Genomic DNA, 24,860 nt, shown 5'->3' on the forward strand with positions numbered 1-24,860 from the left:
AAACGAGTGGCTTTTTATTTTAAATATGATACGGGAGAGATAAGGAAAATGCTTGTAATAAAGAAAGATTTATTTAAATCCTATTAGTTAATGATATATAAACATGACTTAAATTACATACAATCACATCTTTGCTAAATTGAATGGTTAGTCAGCAAGTTATAAGTTATGTGTATTCGAGGAGTAAAATTAAAATGCAAGACTTGTGTAGTTAAAATAAAAGAACACAATAGGGTGCTCGTATTTGCACCAAAGTATGAACAATTAATTACATTGGAACAAGTTGCAGTTCAATAAGGCCTGAGCACGAACTAACGCCGAGCTTCTACATAAAATAAGTAACATTAAAAGAGATCAAGCCCTTTGCAGCAGTCAGGGGCCATGTCTGTATGTACAAGTGAGCACAATGGGCCCCTACAACAACTTACTCTAACTACTCCTATTCAGGAATTTACTTTAACTAAAATCGTAAGTTAAAAAAATCTATATTAAATCGTGAATTACCGCACCAAAAACTTCTGGGTAAATAAGACCCACCATATTCAGGATACTTATTGCTCCTTATTCTTTGAAATCACATCTTTTTGGTACATTGAGACTTAAAGCAACAACGAACACCTAGCTGGGGTGTATCAGTCAAGCATAATAGTTAAAATTTATATCACACAACGATAAACTATTTTAATTAATAATAAATCACAATCTTTAGTTATAATACAAATGTGCGCTTTAATTTTTCGTCAGATATAAAAATATGGAAAAATATCAAGCTTCTTTTCAACAAGAACTTAATTACTTTCTTATTTTATACAATTATCGTACATTTGCGCAGATTTTTTTGATGTTGAGTCGTTTAAAAAAGCTTAGACTGAATATGATGAACACGAAAAATTTGCCTAATGAATTTATTACCCCAAGTATGGTGCGATAATGATTAGGCAATAAATTACTCAAAAAATTTGCACAATGAATAAAGAAAAAAAAAATGTTTAACTGAAATAAAACAAAGGAAATGATTTTGGTGTATTAAATAGAATAAAATTATACCCCAGAACCATTTCTTTAGTCTTATTAACTTTAAGAAAAACATTACTAATTGTTAAATAGATAATCTAATCTAAAAATTGAAAATCATAATAAAACTATCAAGAAATGATTAGTGTCTAATAGATGATCGATTGCAATTTTTTTTGTAACTTATTGTAGGATTTTACTTGCTTTTTAGCGTTTACTGCCAGTCAAAAGAATAAAAAAGTCAATCCTTAAAAATTAATATTTACAATAATCTACTTACAAGTGCAACTTAAGACATCCTACATCATTGCTATAGGCACTATCTGTACACAATCAGTTAACAATGAGACAAGTTCTTCAAATCAAGAAAAAACACTAAAAAATGAAATACCTGCCACATCATATACCGAATTTTTTCTTCTAAATTACCGAGCTTATATAATTAATTCTAAAAATCCTTAAATCCAATCACAACAATTTAAGGACTTTACATGATTCAATTAACAATCAGGCAAGCGTTTTACAACATTTTGGTACAAAAATGTCTAAATTCATACAATCTACGTATCACTTGACGGTTTAAAATGTACCCAACATTGTACAGACAACAAACATTTTCGGAACAAAATTAATTAAGCTCTTAGTCTTGATTCAGTTTTTAACTAATAAAGAAATGAAACAAAGGCCATTTCGACAAATCATTAACATCGTTGTGCTCAAAACAAAACATACTATCTAGTTATACCCTGAAATAGTAATCTCACATGCTCACAATTGTATGATGTTGTATCTCGATTTGCTTGGTCACAATTTCCAAATTAGACTCACAAGATAAATGCAAATAATATTGAGCAAAATTGAAACACAATAAAAATTAATAGAATATATTTCACTTGCTGTAAATTATTAAAATCCAGTACCTAATTAATTTTCAATGTTTTCCTCTAGTTTTATAATTATTAGGTCATGATAGGGTGTTCCGTTATATCTGTAAAGTATTACTCTATATTTTCATGTATAGAGGAAAAAATTAAAAATTAAGCGGTTATAGAGCTAATAGATTCATCACATAATTCTATTTTCTATGAATGCACGTTCCATTTACGGAAATGAGAAATAAGTGAATCTACTTACATCATTTCTACCGCGAGTTTACAAACACGTTGAAAAAATTTGATCCTCGTTAGGTACATGCTCTCACAAGACTTACATAGAAAAGTTTTGATATATTGTTTTTATGCACATCCCTTCAGTGTAAAAAGAAAGGCCTAAAAGATGTCAATAAAAACATAAAACTAATAAAATCGATAAATCACATGATAAAATAAATAAATACAAAAAGTAAAATAAATATGAGTGATGTTCAAATCTGATTAACTTTGTTAAGTAGTATAGAAGTGGGAGGCGGTCTATTCATCCCCCCACTTCAGTGGCAATGGTATATTGCACGTATAATATTAGTCTAATTGGAGCATGAGCACTGATGTTGATAAATAAATAACATGACACGAACGTAACGATGAGATGGAGGAATTGACACGTCGGAATGTACACATTCCACAGTCCGAATTGGCAGCGTTGCTGACATATGCAATCACAAAAGACAAAACCGCTCTCGCGATATGATTCTACCTAATCTAAAAGGCTTGGGGCTACGTGACGGGCGGCAGCTTGCCTGAATGCAGCGTCGCCGACCGTTCCTCGCTGAGCTGCACCCGCACTTTATTACTGGTAAGCGTGTTACTCTTGGGCGTGCGCATCCCAGTTGGCGTGGCGACTGACGGCTGCTCGGACTTCTCATTGGGCGGACGGGGCAGCCGACGGCGAAGCCACGCATGGCGTAGTGCAGCGCTGGGCGTCATGCGCACCTCGGGGTCCCACTGCAGACACCGCTGGATAAAGTCGAGGAACAAGGGATCGTCACAGCCCTTCAGTGCGCGTTTCAGGTCTTTGGAGCCAGGGGGGCCGCGGGGCTTTCCACGCCGGCTGATCCCAGCGCTGAGTATCACTTTGCCGTCGGGCATTGTCGTGCAGGTGCAGTATCGGGGGATCCCCTTCGAACTAATGAAGTTTTTGGCGCGTTTCGATTGGTCGAGGAGTTTCTGAGGAGGCATGCCGAGGAGTTCCATTATGCACGCGAGTTGGTCAGCCTCGTCTTCTCCCGGCAAAAGGGGAAAACCTGTCAGGAGTTCGGCGAGGATGCAACCTAGAGACCACATGTCGATAGGCATGCCGTATTTTGCCCCAAGGATCACCTCCGGGGCGCGGTAAAAACGGGACTGGATGTATGTATAGACGCGGTTTTGTTCATAACAGGAGGAACCAAAATCTATCACCTGAAAAAAAAAGAGAAAAAAAGTTATAATGAGTTACAAACTTTGTTTCCATTACATTATTAAGTATGGCAGAAAAAAAATAAATATAAGTTATGTGATAAACAAAAGAAAAAACTCTCGTCGTGCTAAAATATTGACATCAGAATTAATTCTTTTGGAACCATTTCAATTTTCTTAAGTTTCAAAATCATCAAAATTAAAAATAAACCTAGTAAAAAATTTCCCTAGACAAATACTTTTCAAAAAGTTGACTAAGCCTTTCCCTCTTCTAAACCAGACGTTGTAAGAATACATGCCTTTACTTCTTCAGTAAGTAATATTTAAAAAATTTCGAATATGTATACGAAGTTTTCTGAACACAAAAAAGATCCTTTTTCACTACAAGTTGTGGAAGAACTAAAAAAAACTAAAAGGTAGTTGGAGGAAATGTTGTTTTTCTTTCCTAGTGGTCAATACTCATTATCATTATGGACCAAGGGCAATAATGGATTAGAAGTACTAATCATCAGAAGTACTAACGGAAGTATTTCAAGATAAAAATATAACGCAAAATCAAATAAAAAAGACTTAAACTTCCTCATTAAAAAACATCAGAATAACCCCACCTCTACTTCTTCTCTCAGTTCTGTCTATGTCAAAACTGTCAAAACAACAAATGTAGGACAAATTTTAACACTTTTTCTCTCTTCTTTGCAGTTTCTTTGTTGTTTTAACAAATATTTCATATTATGAAGTTAGAAAATTCCTTTAATAGATGTAGAAGTAAAAAAAATACATAACCCCATTTACGATAAGAATAAAATGAAACTTCCAACTTAAGTTAATAACTCAGGTAAGTAATTAATTACTGTAAGCAATAATAAATTCACAAACATAATAGTTGTGACATTTACGTCTGAGGCAAGATGCCCATTCCCGTTGTATTTCTGGGTAATAATATGCTAGTAGGTAGTATAGTGGAAAATAAGTATATTATATAAAACACGATAGAGAAGATTTTTAAAGCCTCGCATTTACTATTTCCCTCGACGATACGCATCTCGGGTAATAAACAGCTAGGCTGTAAAAAATATCTTCTCTACCTTGTGATATAATATAATATTATTAATCGAACAAACATAAAAAGGCAGGGCATTTTTTGGAGAATAGTGAAACAACATTTCTAAAAATAAAATTCTTTAGATTTTTAACATTTTAAATAAAATAAATGAGCCCGAAGAAAATATTTACTAGCTTTGCGACGAGCTTCATAGAAATTGTGATTACATTTACTATTCTACCATAGCAGTCACAACTCACAACAGAACAATAAATTTAAATAACAATTTTAATGGAACGCAGCGGAAACTCACATTGAAATCAGTAGTGAACACTTTCAGCCCCATTTTTAAGTAGTTTTTATTATTTTAGTCTTAAAAAATGAAGTACATATTATTTTCTTTGTATGAATTTGAAAACAAAGTAGATTTTATTAATTTTTATATCTCTGATAACTATACACAGTGTTTCATTCAAAAATTAAGGCTGGTTTATATATTTGCAATTTTTTGCATCGTATTATAAAGTTCTTTCTTGATAGGTGAAAATATATATGTACATACATACATCTAAAATTAGTATCAAACTTGACTATAAAAAAAACAACAAATTAAATCAATAGTTTTTTGCAACCCTAACCATTAAAAGCTTCTATATCTGTATATTGGTACATCAAAATAATAATTGTGGTTTGCATATTTGAACGTTGCATGCAATATTATGCAAATGTGTCAAAAGCAGACACGCTATAATAACAATGACATTTCGCGCTTCTAGAGGCTTCGAAAGCGATTCTTTGTGGAATATTTCCACATTGATTGTGATTATGAGATTGATAAGAAATAGATTTTATCTAATATACTTATATCAAAACCCAAATTTGGAGCATATTTATTTAATCTTGTACCTACATTACGAAACAATATTTATGTAGCTGCAGTTGCTGAATTTAGCAAACAATAAACACAAGTTCACAATAGATTGCATCCATATTTGCCATATTTGCCTTGGCATAATTTTAAAGAGATTTATAACAAATTTCAGAAGTGGGTTATGAGGGGTCGGAATACCCACAAAGTCGACATTTGTAAGTTGATTTTTGTCCAATAAAACACTTAGAAGATTTAGAACAGGATATAATATAAAACCGAAAACCTGTCCAAGACTCTGTTGTAAATTTATTTCCACTTAAGTGCTTTATAGTTATGTTGAATTTAAGATACCTTGTTCATGCTTAAGTGCAGTTTCTAAAATAATAAAGTCCAAATTTATGGCTGTCAAAATTGACACGAGTTTTTCAATGCAATAAAAATCAAGTTGAGATAAAATCAGTTATTACGAAATTCGTAGAAGTTGCTATTGTCAAAACCGATCGATATTTGCGAAATATTGCATTCGAAATATTGAAGTTGTAAATAAAAATGATAAAATTCTATTAAACTTGTGGTTTGCTTCGAATTCAAAACAATCGGAATATTCATCACGTTCTAATCTGATCAATTAACCAAAACAAGAAATCATTGTTTTGTTTAGAAAGCTAAGTTTAGATTAGTGTCGCCGAGTTTAAATTTATTGTAGCACAGTTCCTCTGGCGTTTAATTTTAATTTTGTCTCAGTAAGAACATGTTTTTTCTTTGTTTTCACTATTGTATCCAGTGACAAAAAACTAACATTTCTACAACCATAATGAAAAAGCGACGATGCGTCAAATATCGTGACCAGTCTATGTGAAGCATATACAGGATAATAAATACCTCTAGATCAAACAGGAAGTCAGACTTATTGTTAATAACTAGTTATACTCTTTCAATCACTCGATTGAAGTTACGGATAATGTTAAGTTACGCTTTATTTGATTCAGACAAAATCAAGAGTAATTTATTTTTAAGTAGACATGTGATTTATTCGTTAATATGAAACTTAATAAATAGAAATAATTGATAGAACAAAATACTAAGAATTTTAAAAAGCATCATGTATTGATAATTGTTTTTCGTATCTGCACTCGGGAAATTCAATCAATTTTTTTAAATATTGAATGCGGTATTTTTCCTATGCAATCGCCAATCACTCACAGTTGAAAGAAAGTTTTTGTATTTTATTTTGAGTGTCAATACAGTTTCAAAACTTGCCAATTATTGATAAAACTGATAGTTCTAAACTATTATCTTTTTACACAATTTTCTTAGAGTTGCATACACACAACATGTAAACAACAAAAAAAAATAATATACTTAATTATTTCGAAAACTCAGAGTGACGACTAACAGTTTTTTTTTTTTTTTTCAATAAAATACGTTTGCTTTTGACTGCACCCTGAATTCTGTAGGTATAGGGTCATTGTTTGATTAGGTCCATAAACAACGTTGTTTTGATGCTTTTCCATTTTAAATGTAACAAAGAGTCATTATTTAAATGTAAGATCTTATTAGGAAATTAAAATGCATGTATTCCACCCACACGTGATTTGATTTTCGGTGCTTGTAATCGGATTGACTGGATTTGTGAGTTTTTTGCCATTGTTATATCAATGGGTGAATAAATGAATTTTGAAGGGTTGCACTAACCTTGAGTCCACTTCTTCCTTGTTGTTTTAGCAATACATTTTCTGGCTTCATATCGCAGTGTATAATTTTGTTTTTATTAAGAGCATCAAGGCATTGTAGTAGCGAGTGACTAAATTTGCGTACTAACTGTAGACTAAAGCCCTGAAACTTGTTTTTCTTGATAAGTTCATATAGATTGATGGACAAAAGTTCGAAAGTGATGCACATGTGATTACGAAACGTGAAGGAATCCAACATATGTATGATATTCATTGTATTGTCTTTGTCTTGCTTCCTGAGGTGCTCCAGAATGCGGACCTCTTCTTGGGCCTGTCTATGGAAGCGCTTCTCGTTGCGTACCATTTTAAGGGCGACGTGCATGTGGTTCTTGTGGTCGTAGGCCTTGACGACCTGGCCGAAGGAGCCCTTGCCGATCACCTTGAGCACCTCGTACCGGTAGGCGACGTGGTCGTGGGGAATGTGCAAGTAGGAGCCCTGGTCGTTGTCATACTCGCAGTTGTTGGGGTTGCCGATGATGCCGGGGCGTTTCTTCGCGTTGGCCCCGATGAAGTAGATTTGGGAGAAGTTGAAGATTTCGTGGTGCTCGTAGGGCGTCAGCTTGTTCATGTAGAGCTTCATCACCTGATCGGGGGTGGCCACCATGGTTTTGTGCTTCTCGGGGGGCGGCCCGGGGGAGCCCTTCGAGCGCAGCATGTGCGGCTGCATGCACTGCAACGCACACGAGCCCACCACCTGCAGCTCGGGCAGCCCCCCGGGGGCGGCGGCACCAGCGGGCGGACTCTGCTCCTTCGTCGCCGGCTTCAGCGGGGGCAGCGAGCCCCCCTCGGGCAGGTACGAGTGCGACGACACGGAGAACAGCTGGGTGCGGGACATCGGCATCTTCACGGAGTTGGCCACTGCGGCGCTAGACATCTCTAGCGCATTTCCCCAAGCCCAGAGGTTGATGGCCAACCATTAGACCGAGAGCCGACCACATTCACACACCACTAATATCACACCCTAACACAAACTTACTCACACTGGACTCTTTTCCACATCCTTCACCACCAACCACCAGCTCTCCACGTTTTGCTCCAACTTTAATACAAAAACATTTTAACTATAACAAAGAGATTTTGGTTATTTTACAGCCATATTTCCGATCTAGTGCTCCAACTGGTGGCGCTACCTGCTGGACAACTTCTCGGGCATCTTCGTCTCTCTTCGTCATTCTTTTACCTCACACCATTGGTCAATCGCAGCGCGTTAGAACCGCCCATTTTTAAAATTTCAAACAAGCATTTTTAACTCTCGTTATTACTAATTCATTTACACACAATAAACATAAAACAGACATTTTTTTATTTTTATTCACTCCATCCATCTACACCCTTAACAAAACCTTATGAAAAAAAATATTTACGCCAGTTCGTCCTTGACTCAACAATTGAGGGTCATTGACTTCTCAAAAGTTATGCCAGCCGGCGTAATTACGTCAATATAATCGAAATCACTACACAATGCCACACTTGTAGTGCTTTCACATAAAAATCATAATTTCACATAATTTATTCTAAATCCGATTATTAAGTATTCAAAACCCGGAATTAAATTCCACACACCAAAAATTAACCTGACGTCTATTTTGTTTAAAATTCACGTCAGTGTTTATTTTTATTTACAAATCTCGAAGCTTCTAGTATACATTTAAAATAAATTAAAAGACAATTTCACGCGTAAACGGGTGGTAAATAATTTGTTTTTCTACCACTGACATGCTACTTAAATTACATTTTATTTTAATTTTCAATATTCCCCAACTACATAAGTTCCTAAGTACAACAATATTTCGTGTTGATGGTAGCTAATGATAATCTCTGTATTCTTATCAGATGTTATTATGTTATTAACTTTCACTACCAGGAAGTGATGATGACTTGATGAGACAACGTGACTAATTGCATGTCTAATATCTATACACTAAGAACCAACTTTTCAATAAAATATTTTCTATTGTGTATTGGAAGGCGTCGGAACGTAAAAAATCCATATTAAACGATTTCATTTTTCCACAACAAAAAATAATAAAACTATAAACAACTGTGAACTGTGAAGCAGATGAAATTACAAAGATTAAAGAAACAAAAACTTTAAGAACAAAGGGTAAGTGTATTAAAAATAAATATTACTTTAAAATACATTTAAATATGTTAGAATTATTACTTTTATTAAATCAAAAATAATATATTTAAACCGCATATGTCTTTGTCTACCGCTACTTAACGCAAAAGAAACCGAAGATAGAATTAAAACATAAACAAATGCACTAATAAATAGTTGTTTAATAAACAAATATAATAATTACTGATTAGTACAAGACATTTTTCTCTTTGAACCTAATTTCAAAATTTCAGATTTCGTTATGTGTATATTTGGTTGTCTAATCTCAAACCAATAAATGTTTTTTATACGATTAGAGGTCATAGAAACCAAGAAGGATATCGATGGAACGGATGCTGACTGGTCGCGGACGAATCCATTCGTAAATATAGGGGAGTTCTGAAATTAGCTGAGAGCAGTGGCGTGTATTCGCACTTATTTATTTGAACAAAACATATAATCCATATACTGTAATGAAAATATTTTGTTTTTATTACTTTATTACTAAATAACATTTTTAAGGCATTTTTTCTTTTATAAATTGCAATATTCAGTAACCATTTGAGAAAGTTATTAGAAATTGTTCAACAAGGTTTAAAATTATTACACTGGCGAACACGGAATTTAGGACATCAAATTTGTGTCAGCTCAAAAAATGTCAATGTAAGCCACGCTTTATTGTCATTATGATTGACATTTGAAACTAAAATTTGAAAGTTTTAATTGAAATTAAATTTTGGCATCGATTTTCCGAAACAATAATGCCAGCAATATGTATTTTAATATAGGTTCAATAAATTATTGATTTGTTGTCATTTTTCTCTAGCAGTCAGGATAAAAATTGCAAAAACCGAAAGTGAGGTTTCCGTGTCCGCCAGTGTATTAAAATTCTTACATCTTATTGACTAGATATGAAAACAAAACATCACTAAAAAATGTTGAATATACCTACTTATTAACAGGGGCACCTTATAAATGTTAACTTTGAAAAATTAATTAAAATTAATTATGATACAAATATTGTTTTTTAATATGTTTATATTTTTAATAAACAAATCTATTCGTTACTTTTTGTTCGTCTTTTATTTATACAGAAATTAATATCACCGTATATCTGAAATATCGTGAAGCATCGTATGAATTTTTTATATTTAATATCACCGTCAATGAATATACAAAAAAAAATGCAACTCTACAATTCCCTTTTTATCACAGAATGGTTCTGTGTTACGCCACTGCTCAAGTTTCCCCACTACACCGAGTACGCATTGGCTCCGTCTATCGATATCCTTCTTGGTTTCTATGAACTTTACCATAAATACTTGCATGTTGAGTAGTCTAAATTAAAATAGTTCATTACTAGAAAATCATTCATTAATAATAAGAGTAATTATTAAGTACATGATTACATATACACTAATTAATAATGTTCTTATTAAATTTTGAACAAACAACTGGACAGTATCAAAAGTAGAATAATGAGTAAATAATATGTGATTATTTTATAATTCCACAATCATTTGTGGTAATAGTAAAAAGGTCTAAATATTTGCATTGTTAATTTTTTGACGCTTTAAAATTTCCCCACTTTTTAGGGATGAGTTTTGGGAAGATATGAGTGGGTTACCCCAGTGATTGCAATGCATCAGCCCACAGAACCAGTTTTTCTGCAAATCCATTACGCTATATTACCTGTTACTTACTACCTAAAATGCAGAACGAGTAGGGATGAACGATCAAACGGAAAACATCGAAACTATCAAAAACACGTTGATATAAAAAAACAGTATACTAATTCCATCGATATAACGTCAATATGAGTTGCAGAAAAAAAATTGTATATTTTAATAATCATTATAAAAATAAAATATAGCTTTAACAAACTAAGTCCATAACAAATACAATACTTCAGTTTTTATTTAATTATTTGAGTTTTGTGTAAAATAAAGTAGTATGAATAAATACATTAAAAAATATCTTCCAGTGATATCGTGTATTAGTGGTTGCCATTCTCGTTGAAATTTAAAAATGAAAAGCGACATTTCATTTAAAAATAATTTTGATTTTGCCATTGTGTGATCGATATATCTATAATGTAATTTATGAATTACATACTTTGCATAAGTTATTTTTAAAGTTAGATAAAATCTATAAGCACATACTTGGACGGAGTCTAATTGCGCAAAACATTAAAGTGAAGCAGTGGCGTAACTAAATGACCTGTAAAACAGAGGTCCGCAACATTTCTGAAATTTTACATCTATAACCACTTATAGCACGTCTCAAACTTACTTGTCCACGCGATAAAATTATTGTTGGTTAGAGTCTATCAAACTTCTAAAATGTGACAAGTAGGGTAGACCGGGTACGGTTGAAACAGAGGACGGTTGAAACAGAGCTATTTCTGGTACCGTTTGGGGTGAGAAAGGGGTGCAAGGGCCGAACGAAGCGAACAAGTCCGAACACAAACTTGAGTGTTGCGTTGCTCACAGCGCCCTGCAATTTTTTTTATAAAAGGCCATATTGTGTTTTGTTGAGCAAAAGTAAGTATTTTTGTTCGAAAATTTTTGCACTTTTATTAAAGTGAGAGTATTGAATTTTTTTGTGTTTGAAATGAAGCTTGTAGAATATGGCAGCGTGATTAATTTTAATGAATTATTGTCACCGTTGCTATAAATTGTTTTATACCTAATGTGGGGGGGTTGGGGACGATTGAAACATTTTTTCTGGGTACGGTTGAAACATTATATTATTATATTTTCCAATAAACAACAAAGCTTACATAATTATTAAGTATTCATAATGTCAAAGGCGACTAATTATACAGGGTGCCTCAAAGCTCCCGCCCCAGAGAAAAATACCATATAAGGTAATTTACCAGGAACATGGAAAAATGTTAAAAAAAATTATTTATAAAAATTTCGAAGTTATGAGGGTTTAAGTTTTGCACTTTGACTATTTATTTCTGTTGGAAAAATTATCTTCCAAGTTTTTTTACTATAGGCTATTAAAAGAGGACACAAGGAAGATATATCCTAAATTGTAACTCTGTTCAATGTTATTTGTGGTTTTTATTGCCAAAATTTTTGTACTTTTACTAAATAATTGTAAAAAAAACATATACAAGATCATCAGTATTATTAAATAGGCATAAAAAATGTCAAATTTCAAAAAATAAAAATGTCAAAATTTTTTACCTTACCTTACTTGAAAATTTTCTCTGGGGCGCGAGTTCTGGCGTAGTCTGTATATATTTTAAGTTGTACACCCTAAAACACTGATGGCTGATTAGAAATATTGTTAAGTTGAATCTTCAAACATTGAGACTGATTTAATATTGTGGAGCGGTGGCATACTTATTCTTAAAATTAAAATAAATAATAAATATAAAGCATGCTATAATATTATTTTGCATTATTTGCATGTGTTTCAATTGACCCCAGTCACTGTTTTAACCGTCCCCAAATCAGGGTCCCTAAATCAGATTCTTTTTTAAATTTGATATTATAAAATAAAATAAAACACCGGCTCCTCAAATGGTATTGCCCATCATCAGATAAAAACACGTTCTAGTATTTAACACATCTACATCATCCCTCAGTTTATTAATAGTAATGCTATATGCACGATATAAGCAAAATTCTTTCAACCGTACCTAGTCTACTCTACCTACAATAATCAAAAATTATAAGTAAACAAAAATGAAAGCAAAGGAGTCAAAAATATATATCTTTCAAGTGTAAAACGAATTCAAGTTGAAGCTTTGCTATAAAATGTCCGACAAAGTGAAATTTTATAACAACCTTATTTTAACAAAATTTCTCAAGAAACGCAATGACACCCATTGATGAAGGCCACGGAATTGTTTTACACATAAGTTAAACAATTTTCTAACATCATTACTTGAAAACAGTATCCGTGATGATGAAGTTGTTTTTAATGTCACTACGACAAACTATTAAAACTTCAGCATAAATATTTAAAAAATTGTTTATTTCTACAAAAAAGTTATATATTTCCAACAGATTAGTAATTAATACGAATACCAAGATGATTATTTTCGTCTGCTAATTTACATGATTTTCTTTATTTATATTTAGCATTAAAAAGGCCAAAACACTTTGTCATAATTCACATTAATATTTTTTTATCACTAGCTCGTGACTCAAGTGAAACGCTTTTGTAAACAATTGTTGTGTTCTATCTTAGGTATGTAGATACACGCGGAGAAGAATGAATGTACCAATCTCTAGGCTTCAGGTAAATTTTTGTTGCCCAATTCAAACAATAGTTAGTGTTAATTATGTTCCAGCCGTGGTCTCAATGTAGCGATTTCAAGACTGGTGAACACTTTTGTTTCCGGGTGTGCATACATAAAAAATAACATAGAATACTCGTAATATGAATAGCTTTTAGTTTTATAATCAAGTTTTAATTACACATGTGCTGGTTTCGGATAAAGCAAAAAATGTTTTTCCTTTGCAGTTTTGACGTAAAATCAAAGATATTTTTTTTTCCTTTTGTAAACTCAATCCGGGAACATACTGTAGAGTGACAAAACAAGCTGGTTACACATATTATTTAGAATTTATTTTTATCAGTCATACTTCTAGAACACAAAAAAAAGTTAAAATCTAAACATAAATGTCGTAAACATTATGGTTCACGGTATGCGTAGCATTTTTGATAAGTTTATAGCTTATAGATTAGAAAATTATGAAGAAATACAAATAAAATTTGGTTATTAGATCATTATAAAAGCTTGCGTTTGAAATTATTTTGACGTATTCCATCCCTCCGTAGCGTTTTGATATAAATCTAAAAACCATAAAATGAGCGCTCTGTACTTTCCGTGGAAGTTTTGTTAAAAAAATTAAACTTATACCTACAACCTACAAAGTTGCTGTTTTTTTGCGTACAAAATTTAAAAGTTACTCCTCTATTAATATTGTTTGCTCTGCTCTAGTGCTCTATATTATAATACTTCATCTTTAACTCAATGTGAATTTATTGAAAGTAATTTTTAGTGTGCTGCTATTTGAAAGCAGAATGTTGAATTCTGTTAATTAATTGATAGAATGACAAGGCATATCTCCATACAATATCCTATGACATAAAAAATTTTTCATTTGCGGATGTTAGTGGTTTTAGGAGATGTATAAGTGGGAATTTGACTTTGACAGTATCGAACTTACTGGTTTATTCGCAAAAGTTGGCTTACGTATTGGTCAATGAATTAATTAATTGATATATCAACAATTACTAAATTTAGACATAAATCCGTATTAGTTAAAAAAGCAAGGAACTGTTCACGATTCAAGTTGTTGGGTTTTTCCAGATGAATATCTTTATAGAATCTGCTAGTGTGACATTCTGGCAGTATGCGTGCGTAAGTATTGGTATAAACACTAAAATTTGCAGCTATAAAAGGAAAAAATATTAACGGGATTGTTAACAGACAAAGGTCAACTACGCTAAGTCGGAGGATATCAAAATTTCTTCATAAAACGAGTTGAACGCAAAGTACTGTTCGCGAGTTTTAATTACCTACATGCAGTGTTTGCTATACGTTTGTGCAAGCAGCTAGTGTTTATGTACCAGCATGGATTTGAAGAGAAAGTGTAAGTTATTTTGCCGAAACAGCAATAAAGTTCATATTCAATTGTGTATTCATTTCTTTTTGTCACCTTGAACATTTTATTGAAGCGAACCAAATACAAATCCTTTGTTTAGTCGAATATTTATCGTGATTTTAGTGCCAATTCTAATTTGGGCGGCAGTGATATTTTGCATTAAGGCCCAAAGTATTAGTGATTCATCAAATGCTTTTGCCATCGATTTATTAGCGGTAAGTTAATAACCTTGGTTATTTACTTAATTATGTTGATTTGTCGGCTTCCATGTCAGGCTACCAGTAGAGAACCGAGAGGTCCACGAAATTTAGCATTATCTCCATATACAGTGTGGACACTTCTCTCAATCATTGATGAAGGAGCAAGGGATAAAACGGCTAAACAAATGGAAAACGTTCTCAGGATACCAAGTTTTCCCAACAAAGTTATGTTTAGAAACAATTTCAAAAACTTGTCATCCCTGTTATCGGTGAGTTCAATCACAAATAAGTACATATTATACACTTTTAACAACAAATTTTACCAACAAAATAAAAAAATCTCCGTTGTTCTTTCCCCGTCTCGGCACCCATGCCTTCGTTTTAGTTGAGGTCAATTTTTATTTCATTTATGAATTTAAAATTTATAATAAAAGTTACAAATCAATTTCTTCGTATAAATTATACCAAGAAAAATATTCTTAAAAATAAAAATTAATATTTAAATAAGATGTAAAAGTTTATTTAAATTTTATACATAATACACTTACTTATGTTTGCACATAATACGTATTTTAGGGCTGATAATTGCAAAAATTGAAAATATTTTTATGAATGAATGCAAATCCAACTGAATCAATTGCATTACATTTTTGAATCAATCCAAAGTCTAAAGTGATTGGCTTCTCCATGGTTACTCGCATTATTAATAATGGCCGACTGCAATGGACCAATCACAATGCTTATATTTTTACAATATTTACGTTAATTAATTAATAGGGCATCACCACTCCTCAAATTTGACATTCTTGACATGTGTATTTGACATATCCATGCATTGTTTAAATAAGTTTTCAAAATTATTATCTTTAAGTATGTACATGGCTACCAAGCACGGAAAAAGGTTAATCGAGCATTTTCTGCTAAAAAAAATATTCTGGAAACTGAAGATAGGAAGTTCCACTTCAAAAAACGGCTTTTTTATTTAATTTTTTTGTTTTCGAGTTCTGTAATTTCATAATTATTATTATTTGTAATAGTTCTAAAGTTTCCCAATAATAATTAACAGCTTGTGTAGGTAAATTATTGTTGCTATAAATTAATTTTTCACAAAAAAATTAAATATCTAATCGCATATACAATATAAATAATTATGTTCTTTGTGCATTTTGTGGGGGGGTGAAGACCCCAATTGTCTTTCACTAATCTAATGCACAATGACTATCATGGTGGGAGGCACTTTTCATTTTACAATAACAAAGTTAACATAAAAGTTAATGGTGTATAAGAACACTAAAAATTATTGCAATTTTATTTTTTTTGCCCTTTGTAGGTATATATTGTAAGTATATACCTACAAGTAAGTAAATATAGTATTTGTAGTATCTAGTAGTGGTCTAAAAAACGACATACTGTGTCTAATACTTGTAGAATTTATTTATTTGGTAGGAAAAAGATGAAGGGGTGAACTTGGACATCTACAACTCTATCTTTACAACAAAAGCTCAGCAACTAAAAACCGACTTCCGTGATATTGCCCAAAAAGATTACGGAGTTAAAATAGAACCTACAGACTTTTCGGACACCAGAAGCGCTAGTGATAGAATCAACAAGTATGTGGCTAGCGCAACAAAAAATAGAATACGAAATTTCATTCGACCAGGTAACTAAATATTTCAACTTTCGATGACCTTGCACTATAACTATATTTTTTTAGATGATCTACTTGACGCTGAAATTTTTATTGTCAGTGCAATGTATTTCAAAGGCACATGGATGAACCCTTTCAATCGATCTGAAACCCGCCGTGATACATTTTATGATGAGAAACAAAACAAATTAGGAGAAGTTGATATGATGTCCCAAACAGGATTCTTTCCTTATTCGAGACTGGAATGGATTAGAGGTTACGCCATTGAACTACCCTACGGAAAGGTGAATATCTTCATTCAATAAATGACCAAAAATAGAAATTTGTTTTGTAGGGTGACAAAATGTCTATGATTGTAATTTTGCCTTACAAAGATCAGACGCTAACGAATATGCTCAATTCAATGGCTGAGAACCCTTTTAGTAAAATAATTGATAGGCTTAACAAAGCCAAAGAAGATTTTGAGGGTGAAGATGTTAAAGTGTATTTGCCTCGATTCACTGTCAAGTCAGACTTGATACTCAACACTGTACTTGAAAAGGTAAAAATCGTAAATTTTCTGAATAAATAAAAAATTTAATTTTAATTTTTTCGTTGTTATAGATGGGAATGCCTGATGTTTTTGATGCCAGTCAAGCAAATCTGCTTGGCATGTTCCCTCACTACTTATATATCTCTCGATTACTTCAAAGAGCCGAAATACAAGTAAATGAAGAAGGAACCGTAGCATCTGCTGCTTCTGGTTAGTTAAACAAAATTTAATAACTTAAACTACAGTGCAATAATTCCAGGCGCATCCATTGTGAATAAGGCTCCACCTCCAAAATTTGTAGCCAACAAACCCTTTTTGTACTTTATTGTAAATAAACCAACCAAAAGTATTGTGTTTGCGGGAAAAGTCAGCGTCCCCCCATGAAAACCAATCAAGAGATAAATAAAATATTTTTATTCGTTTATATCGGTATAAAATATAAATCACAGTATAGACTTCAGTCCATGTTCTCAAATACGAAAAAACATGTGATTTACTACATTAAATTATTGTAAAATATATTCTTTATAGTTTCTTAGTGCTTTTAACTCTTTTTTAAGTTGTTTTATTAAATCTAAAGGTTGGACTAAAATCGATATGTCTCGCCCCACCGAATTAAGACGATCTCTCACTTGATTCTTCTTAAAAAATAAATTCAATGGTCTTCCGTTAACTTCAGTTAATACCCAGTTTGTTAACGATAAACCGTCACAGGTTTTCGTTTTCGCAGTTAATCCTTGCCGTGCAGCTAAGCTATCTTCTTCCACCAATTCTATAACAGCTGTGTTATTTTCCTGAACTATACCTAACGACTGGCCTTCAGTTTCACGTTGTATCAAAAACACCTGCCCATGGGGCACTCGTTTAATAACAATATCGACCTATAAAATACGCTTATGAAAAAGAGAAAGCAATTTTAATTACAGACTTACATATAGGCCACAATAATGGGACTCTAGTATCCTATATGCTTCAACTGTCGATTTGACCGGAATACCAGCTATACTTAGAATTTTATCACCGATGTGAAGAACATTATATAACATTGGTTGTTCTCTTTGCTTCCAGCCACAAACCCTAAAAAATTGTTGACAAATGTGATTACAATGTAGTCAAATCGACGTACCAAACGGAATCAAACGCGTCAACTAAGGCTACTGAATTCATACAATCTTTTTTTCTCAACTGTAATCTAACACCACCGGAATGTGCCATTTCTCTTTGTAACTGTAGGACTTGCTGCTCTCTAAATGTCTTATATGATAAGGGCGGTTGTTGGAGGGTACTTGACGATCTTTCTAGTTGTCTGGACGGACCTTCAAAAAAAAAGTAGTATCTGCTACAAGTCAAATGATTTTGAACAAATGTACCTGGATCACCTTGAAATAAACGCTCATAATGACAAGCTGTTGATTCCGTGTTTATTTGTTGAACTGCATTGAACAAATTATCAAATCTAAACACTTCTGGCTCTGATGTGCTTTCTCTTCTCAACCTAGGTGTTTCTTCACCAGAAGAGTTGTTCTGGGATAACGATCTATTCCTAAAAATACAAATAAGTAAAACATTTTAGTCATGCAACTCTTACCAATGTCGTATTAGGGGTCTTCTTGAATCTGCACTACTAATTTCAATTTCTATCCCTGGTAACACTTCCAACTCGCTTGTAGGTGGAGGCGGTAACGGCGAATTGGGGTCTCTTGTAGATCGGGTAGATAAAACAGGCCCCCGGCCAACTTCTGGTAACTTTGAATAAACGTTATCTTTTGGACTTATTATTCTTAGCTCTTGCAATTTTGTCTGAATACTAGATACCCAATCTCGCATCTGTTCCCAAGTAGGAGCAGTTAGTCTCACAACTTCCGTTTTTAACGTTAATACAAATTCATATTCCTGCTCATTTGGGCAGATTGTGGGTGAGACATGCTGCACATCATTCAAATAAACGAACCAGTCTGGTTTATGAAGCACTGCGATTTTATTGTTGAGATACATTTCAAGAAATGCATCGCTGTCATCGTGTACACAAAAAACAACCCAGAGGGCTTCTCGTTTCTAAAAGAAGCTACTTATGACATCTATAATAACAATTCAACATCTTACCTTTTTAACATTTGATGTAACTTTTTTTAACCAGGCGTTTTTATGAATTTCACGAAATGTGATATTTCCAAACTGGTTTTGTGTTTGATTTGAGTTTTGTGTTGCCATTGTAGTAATTATATCCTGATTCTTTCAACAATTGGAAAGTTAAATCATATTGCTTCATCCCAGTAAGATGTATGAAAAACGTGCCTAATACATGATTTTCAACACCGTAATAATCACAAAACTAATAGTTTTTCCATTTAAAACAATGAAACTTAACAAAAACAGTTTTTGTTAGCTGAAAACATTGTGAAAGCAACAATTTTACTCAATCCATATAATATGTCACAGGTGACATAACACGGGAAAGTGTTTTTGACATTTCATTGGACGAATTTTTTTATTGGTCAAAATTAATAATAATAAAGCATTCATAGTGACAATTCAGGAGTAATAATTATTTAAATTTCATTTTTTCTTATAATTAATTTTATTAATTTAATTACACATAAAATATTATTTACATCTTCAAGTACATGTCACATGATTATTTACGAGAATGTAAATTCGTGAGAATAAACACTCACGAGAATAACCCAATTGTAGAATAGTAGAAGCAGTCTCGCGATTCGGTATTCTCGTCGGCGCAATGAGCCCAAAATTTTCTCCTAACCTCAAACGTCAAATTGCCGACTGGCTTATTTCATAGAACACACAATTTCTGTTAAAATGTTGCAAATTAAATATTCCACGATTTTGCTGTGTACTTTGTTAACGATATATGCCATAGTTTCAAAATTTATATTCAACAAAATATATCAAACCGCAAAACTTATTATTGATGAAGAATTTCATTTTCAACTTGGAGAAGCTTATTGCAGATACGAATTTGACAAGGTAGTTTACCTGAAAATAAATGTTATAAAGCTGTTAATAATGTTTTTAGTGGCATCCAAAAGTAACAACATTTCCGGGCCTCTATCTATTCAGTAACTTATTACTGGGGCCTTTTGATTTGTGTTCAACTTATTGGCTAAGACTGACTTCATTATTTTCTTCATTCGTGAATTTAATTCTTTTTTATTGCTTACTAAACCTAAATAATGAACAAGTAAATTTTACTGAAGTGTCAAGCTGTAAATGAAGTTTTTTGTTTTTAGCAAAGGTGGCAAAATGCTATTTCAGCAGCTAATTTATCGATACTACCACCACTGTACTTTTTTGGACATCTCTACTATACAGATGTTGTTTCTCTCACGATGGTTTCAATGCTTTTTTTATTGGCACAAAGAAATTACCATTATTTTGCGTCAATTTTTGGTATGTTTCTCTTAAACGCAAACTTAATTTTTTTCTGTAAAACTAAAATTCTTTTTTGAAATCCATCTTTCACTGTGTGGGAACATATAGAAACGTATTTATTTAGTTTGAGTAATGAGATTTTAAACTTAATTATTTTTTTTGAAGTACTTGAACTTATTTCTTGATAAAATGTTTCCTTTTCTTAGATTTGGGAGCAATGTAACCTTTTTTTTTTGATAAATTTTGTTTGCTTCTGTTTTTTCAAAAAATGATTTTATTACAGTGTTGGTGGATTTCGTAAAAATAATTCCGATCAATTGAAAATTAAAAACGAGTGATTAAAAATATTTCTTACTTATCCAGGGTTGTTTGCGGTTTTATGTCGGCAAACCAATATAATATGGGTTGTGATGGCTTTGGGTTATTATGCCTTGAAGGAAATAAATAACATTTATCAGAAGACTAGGAGAATTGACTGTGTTACTGCAAAGGTTGGTGAAACCACTTGAAAAATTTGAAGCTCATCTTGAGAATTTTCAGGAGTTGGTACAGTTATCAAAGCTCGCTAGAGGAGATTTATTGATTACGATAAGAAAAATACCATTCCATTTTTGGTTAAATGTCACTTGCTACGGCTCATTGTTGATATTTTTCGTGTTGTTTGTTTATATAAATGGCAGTATTGTCGTAGGTGACAAAACAGCCCATGAAGCCACAATCCATTTGCCTCAGTTATTTTATTTTTCACTTTTTTGTCTGGTTTTTGCTTGGCCTCATTTCATTACAGAAATTTTTAGTTTCTTTAAATTTGTAAAGTGTCATAAAATTGTTAGCTTAGGTGCTTTGTTGTTAAGTGTAACTATTGTTCACTTTAATACTTTGGTTCATCCCTATGTATTGGCTGATAACAGGCATTACTTTTTTTACATTTGGAACCGATTTTACGGTAAATATTTTTGGTTCCGCTATGTAATTGTTCCTGTGTATTTATTTGGATGGTTTGTCATAATTAAGAAACTGTGGGATAAAAGAGATGTCAGGTTCCTTCTCTTTTTCATACCATGCACAGTACTAGTTTTAGTAACACAAAAACTTTTGGAATTCCGATATTTTTTCATTCCGTATGTTCTCTTTAGAACACATTTAAAAAATGTGGATGTTCGATTTGTTTTCTACGAATTCATAACTTACTGCGTACTTAATGCTTGTACACTTTATATATTTTTCACGAAGACAATAGAATGGGAGAATTTCGAATGTCCCCAAAGACTTATTTGGTAAAAATGTGATTGGGACAGGGGCAAGCAAGACTAGCTCTCACCTCAAAGTAAAACAAGACGTTGAAAACTTTGCGTATTTATTTATAAGATTCTTACTAATTTCTGGCTGTTAAATGTATCAATAAATATGTATTCTTGTAGTTATTTATTATATTGACCCATAATTTACTTGTGAAATCTATTTATTATGTCACATATAATGTATACAGAAACGGATGAGCGCTATGTATGGTTAAATTATATTACTATTTAGCGAATAAATGGGATTTTACAGTTTGCTATGAAAGTGCTACAAAGACCACACATATTTCATAATAGTACCTACGTCGTTTAATCATACAACACTAACTATATAAAAATGGCGTAAGTATTAAAAAGTATACACAAAGTATTCACGTAACAACATTGAAATATCAATGTCATATATATAAAATAAACTGTATAAACTCTCATCACTACGAATTAATAAAATATAATTAGTACTCCAAATAAATTGATACAAGAATTCTATGTTACCCATCGTTGCAATAACTCAGCTAAACAGCAGTGTTTAAAGTAATTTTACTTTTGGAATCCTATATACATGATGTGTCAGGGTTTGACCTCATTTATGTTTTAATTTGTCAAAGTGCTATTAACCGGCAATAAATTCCAACAATATCATTTCATATGGAACAACGCATTATTACTTTCGTATCACATGTATACTTAGATAAGCAAATTTTAAATAAAATTAGTAAAGCATGAACACTTTTGAACGACATGTATATCCCACGCCTGTATGTTAAATTTAAGACACTATATATTAGGGTGCGCCATTTTACTCGAAATTGTTATCTAAATATACTGTTTTAATAGGAATGTTATTTAAATGTGTTATAACAAAAGAAAAACGACAAAACCCTGAGTGCAGGGTGCCATGTTTTACATTGTGTGATATTCAGTGAAGCAAATGTAATTTACCACCTTATACTAAAAAACATGGATCACATTAAAATAGATATAAATATTTATATATTTCAAAACAATGTCGTAGACAAAACATTATTTATATAAATTATACCTAATTATATAACGAGTAATTTCAAGGAAAGTTTATTTACTATATACTATAATTACAAGTAACTGATAAAGAATAACCAACAAAACATAAAAATAAATATGATTTTTCACCAATAAATAAATATAAAATGACTTAGCGCAAATCTGGGTTTTCATTAAGTTGTTTCTTGATGCGCAACAATATAGTGGTGTACCACTGATCAAGACGTGAAATGGAGTCATATTCTTGGACAGCATCGGTAAATCCTTCAATATTTTGTTCTTCAATATGCTCAATCAGTGTTTTAACTAATTTATACTCTCTGGAATCCTGGAAAGCGGGATACATTTGTACATACCGCTCCATGGCATGTTGTGCATTTAACACATCAACACAAAGATGACACAAGGCAGCACGAAATAGATATTCTTTAGCGCTATATTTCAAAAGCGAACTTTCTAAAGCTGATGAGGCTACTTGTTGATAAATTTGTATTGCTTTTTCATAATTTTCGAGTTGGGCAGCGTACTGAGCCACTTTCAACAAACATTTGTTAGCGGAGGCGTTGCTCTCTTCACCTCGAAAATAATCGGCCGCTTGTTCATAGTGTTGCACGGCTCGTTCTAAATCTACTGCGTCGGATTCGTACATCTCAGCAATACTTTGGTGGTGTTTGGCGGCCATTGTGAAACGACCCATGTCCGTATAAATTTCTATTGCTTTTAGCAGGCAGTTTACCGCCTCTGCAAATACCAAGTTAAATTAGAAGACATACAGGCTAGCGACGAGCGTGAACACTTCATGTTTCAATTAAAATATAAAAATTGTGCTTTGAATAACAATTTCAACTCTAAGTATTATAATAAAATTTTCAATTGATTGCATGTTGCTAAAAGGTGGTCAGGCTCGTAATCTTATTAAACTACATATAGCCCAAGAAATCACAAATCGTCTTGACTATTGATTTGTTTTTATGGCTTTCTTGTTGACAATTATTAAAAATATAAAAAAGCATTGGTGGGCAGTTTACCACTGTGAAATAATACAAAAATGATCGATATAAACTTTAATTTGGCAACCTTGAGTTATTAGTTGTCAATGATTTATTGTTTGATTACAATTTTGTCATAATACTAATGTTGCTTATCGTTTAGTTTTTCATATTAGTGGAATTACACAGAAAGCTATAATGATGTTTAGAAAAAGCATAAACTAGCAAATGGTTATTGAGGGATTAAATATGTTGACAAAAATCTTCAACTTTACTGTTTGTATACCCATAAAGCAGGTTCAATTAATATAATGTAGAATTTTCGGTCCAGAAACTCACTGTTGCTTAAATTTTAGCTCTTTAACCGCAACAATTGATATTTTAACGCAGTCGACCAATGAATCACTCCCACTCTCAAAATCTCACACTTTACACGTCGGTCTTGTTCTTACCATTAATATCTGATTTTTTATAACAATTGGCAGCATCTACATAGTTGGTGGCAGCTTCGTGTCGAGCCCCACTTCGTGAATTTAGGTTTGCAGCTTCGCAAAATGCACTTCCAGCCTGTGTCCAATTTTTGGCCATTTTAAAGAGATTAGCTGCTCTTTGGTAGCACTCGACTGCATCTTCAATTCTGCTGTTGCCTCTGGAAAACAATTCATTTTAACAAATGTACGCAACAAGAAGCTAGCCTAAATTTTGCTAAAAAATAACTACCCAAACAGAGATCCAAAGAATCCTTTTGCAGAAACTTTCTTTTCAGCTTCGGCAATTAACTGCTGTGCTTTTTGCTCATTTGATGCCATTGCAACAATTTTTGACACAAATCAAAACCAACAAATATTTCGGAGAAAAGTGACAACCTATTGACAAATCAGTTAGGTTTCTACACAACAGCTGGCGCTGCAATCGCCACCGTGGGGCCCGCGTGTTACGCATTTTTTAAATTTCACAGAATTTATGAATGTCTACAATGAATTTTAAAGGTGGTGTTTTTATGAATTCAATTAACAAACACATCGTATCCTAAATAAGTAACTAATATGT

The 24,860-nt window shown here is 32.5% G+C and overlaps 5 protein-coding genes and 1 long non-coding RNA gene across 7 annotated transcripts; 3 read left to right on the plus strand and 3 right to left on the minus strand.

The window, feature by feature from the left end:
* Window positions 1-51: 51 nt before the first annotated feature.
* Window positions 52-8,216, minus strand: LOC123006821 (dual specificity tyrosine-phosphorylation-regulated kinase 2). The gene is made up of 2 exons (XM_044401636.1): window positions 6,956-8,216; window positions 52-3,350 (listed from the first exon to the last, which is right to left on the minus strand). Exons 1-2 carry the CDS (start codon window positions 7,865-7,867, stop codon window positions 2,667-2,669), a joined length of 1,596 nt encoding a protein of 531 aa, XP_044257571.1. The 5' UTR covers window positions 7,868-8,216; the 3' UTR covers window positions 52-2,666.
* A 662-nt stretch (window positions 8,217-8,878) lies between these two features.
* Window positions 8,879-13,702, plus strand: LOC123006640. The gene is made up of 3 exons (XR_006412823.1): window positions 8,879-9,097; window positions 13,304-13,354; window positions 13,407-13,702. It is a non-coding gene; the product is annotated as an uncharacterized LOC123006640 (long non-coding RNA).
* Window positions 13,703-14,429: 727 nt separating this feature from the next.
* On the plus strand, window positions 14,430-17,642 carry LOC123006639 (serine protease inhibitor 77Ba-like). The gene is made up of 9 exons (XM_044401278.1): window positions 14,430-14,483; window positions 14,553-14,715; window positions 14,851-14,942; window positions 15,002-15,196; window positions 16,374-16,587; window positions 16,642-16,859; window positions 16,910-17,116; window positions 17,179-17,317; window positions 17,367-17,642. The coding sequence occupies exons 2-9, from the start codon at window positions 14,697-14,699 to the stop codon at window positions 17,489-17,491; spliced, it is 1,209 nt and encodes a 402-aa protein (XP_044257213.1). The 5' UTR covers window positions 14,430-14,483; window positions 14,553-14,696; the 3' UTR covers window positions 17,492-17,642.
* LOC123006638 lies at window positions 17,504-19,559 on the minus strand. Its single transcript, XM_044401277.1, has 6 exons — window positions 19,211-19,559; window positions 18,696-19,162; window positions 18,478-18,650; window positions 18,234-18,423; window positions 18,040-18,184; window positions 17,504-17,988 (listed from the first exon to the last, which is right to left on the minus strand). Exons 1-6 carry the CDS (start codon window positions 19,316-19,318, stop codon window positions 17,614-17,616), a joined length of 1,458 nt encoding a protein of 485 aa, XP_044257212.1. The 5' UTR covers window positions 19,319-19,559; the 3' UTR covers window positions 17,504-17,613.
* Window positions 19,560-19,857: 298 nt separating this feature from the next.
* Window positions 19,858-21,917, plus strand: LOC123006056 (putative Dol-P-Glc:Glc(2)Man(9)GlcNAc(2)-PP-Dol alpha-1,2-glucosyltransferase). 2 transcript variants are annotated; one of them, XM_044400206.1, is made up of 5 exons: window positions 19,858-20,092; window positions 20,142-20,306; window positions 20,356-20,515; window positions 20,861-20,988; window positions 21,038-21,917. In XM_044400206.1, exons 1-5 carry the CDS (start codon window positions 19,925-19,927, stop codon window positions 21,776-21,778), a joined length of 1,362 nt encoding a protein of 453 aa, XP_044256141.1. In that variant the 5' UTR covers window positions 19,858-19,924; the 3' UTR covers window positions 21,779-21,917. The 2 variants fall into 2 exon arrangements, with proteins under 2 accessions (XP_044256141.1, XP_044256142.1); XM_044400207.1 differs by lacking the exons at window positions 19,858-20,092; window positions 20,142-20,306; window positions 20,356-20,515 and having other exon boundaries at window positions 20,587-20,988.
* LOC123006058 (alpha-soluble NSF attachment protein) lies at window positions 21,838-24,687 on the minus strand. Its single transcript, XM_044400208.1, has 3 exons — window positions 24,531-24,687; window positions 24,263-24,459; window positions 21,838-23,562 (listed from the first exon to the last, which is right to left on the minus strand). The coding sequence occupies exons 1-3, from the start codon at window positions 24,617-24,619 to the stop codon at window positions 22,973-22,975; spliced, it is 876 nt and encodes a 291-aa protein (XP_044256143.1). The 5' UTR covers window positions 24,620-24,687; the 3' UTR covers window positions 21,838-22,972.
* Window positions 24,688-24,860: the final 173 nt, after the last annotated feature.

This window comes from Tribolium madens, unplaced genomic scaffold (genome assembly GCF_015345945.1).
Source record: "Tribolium madens isolate multiple individuals breed KSU strain unplaced genomic scaffold, Tmad_KSU_1.1 Scaffold_2;HRSCAF=44;Tcas5.2_LGX, whole genome shotgun sequence".
NCBI lineage: Eukaryota > Metazoa > Arthropoda > Insecta > Coleoptera > Tenebrionidae > Tribolium > Tribolium madens.

What these genes read in the sequence shown, in the direction of transcription:
- LOC123006058 (XM_044400208.1), bottom strand. Translation starts at nt 24,619, where the DNA reads ATGGCATCAAATGAGCAAAAAGCACAGCAGTTAATTGCCGAAGCTGAA. An exon ending in TTCTTTGGATCTCTGTTTGG is followed by an intron (nt 24,460 to 24,530) that starts GTAGTTATTTTT and finishes ATTGTTTTCCAG; the next exon opens with AGGCAACAGCAGAATTGAAG. An exon ending in TAAAAAATCAGATATTAATG is followed by an intron (nt 23,563 to 24,262) that starts GTAAGAACAAGA and finishes TGGTATTTGCAG; the next exon opens with AGGCGGTAAACTGCCTGCTA.
- LOC123006056 (XM_044400206.1), top strand. Translation starts at nt 19,925, where the DNA reads ATGTTGCAAATTAAATATTCCACGATTTTGCTGTGTACTTTGTTAACG. An exon ending in TAAACCTAAATAATGAACAA is followed by an intron (nt 20,307 to 20,355) that starts GTAAATTTTACT and finishes TTTTGTTTTTAG; the next exon opens with CAAAGGTGGCAAAATGCTAT. An exon ending in TTGACTGTGTTACTGCAAAG is followed by an intron (nt 20,989 to 21,037) that starts GTTGGTGAAACC and finishes GAGAATTTTCAG; the next exon opens with GAGTTGGTACAGTTATCAAA.
- LOC123006639 (XM_044401278.1), top strand. An exon ending in TTGCCATCGATTTATTAGCG is followed by an intron (nt 14,943 to 15,001) that starts GTAAGTTAATAA and finishes CTTCCATGTCAG; the next exon opens with GCTACCAGTAGAGAACCGAG. An exon ending in ACTTGTCATCCCTGTTATCG is followed by an intron (nt 15,197 to 16,373) that starts GTGAGTTCAATC and finishes TTTATTTGGTAG; the next exon opens with GAAAAAGATGAAGGGGTGAA.
- LOC123006638 (XM_044401277.1), bottom strand. Translation starts at nt 19,318, where the DNA reads ATGGCAACACAAAACTCAAATCAAACACAAAACCAGTTTGGAAATATC. An exon ending in AGACCCCTAATACGACATTG is followed by an intron (nt 18,651 to 18,695) that starts GTAAGAGTTGCA and finishes TTGTATTTTTAG; the next exon opens with GAATAGATCGTTATCCCAGA. An exon ending in TTTATTTCAAGGTGATCCAG is followed by an intron (nt 18,424 to 18,477) that starts GTACATTTGTTC and finishes TTTTTTTTGAAG; the next exon opens with GTCCGTCCAGACAACTAGAA.
- LOC123006821 (XM_044401636.1), bottom strand. Translation starts at nt 7,867, where the DNA reads ATGTCTAGCGCCGCAGTGGCCAACTCCGTGAAGATGCCGATGTCCCGC. An exon ending in AAGGAAGAAGTGGACTCAAG is followed by an intron (nt 3,351 to 6,955) that starts GTTAGTGCAACC and finishes TTTTTTTTTCAG; the next exon opens with GTGATAGATTTTGGTTCCTC.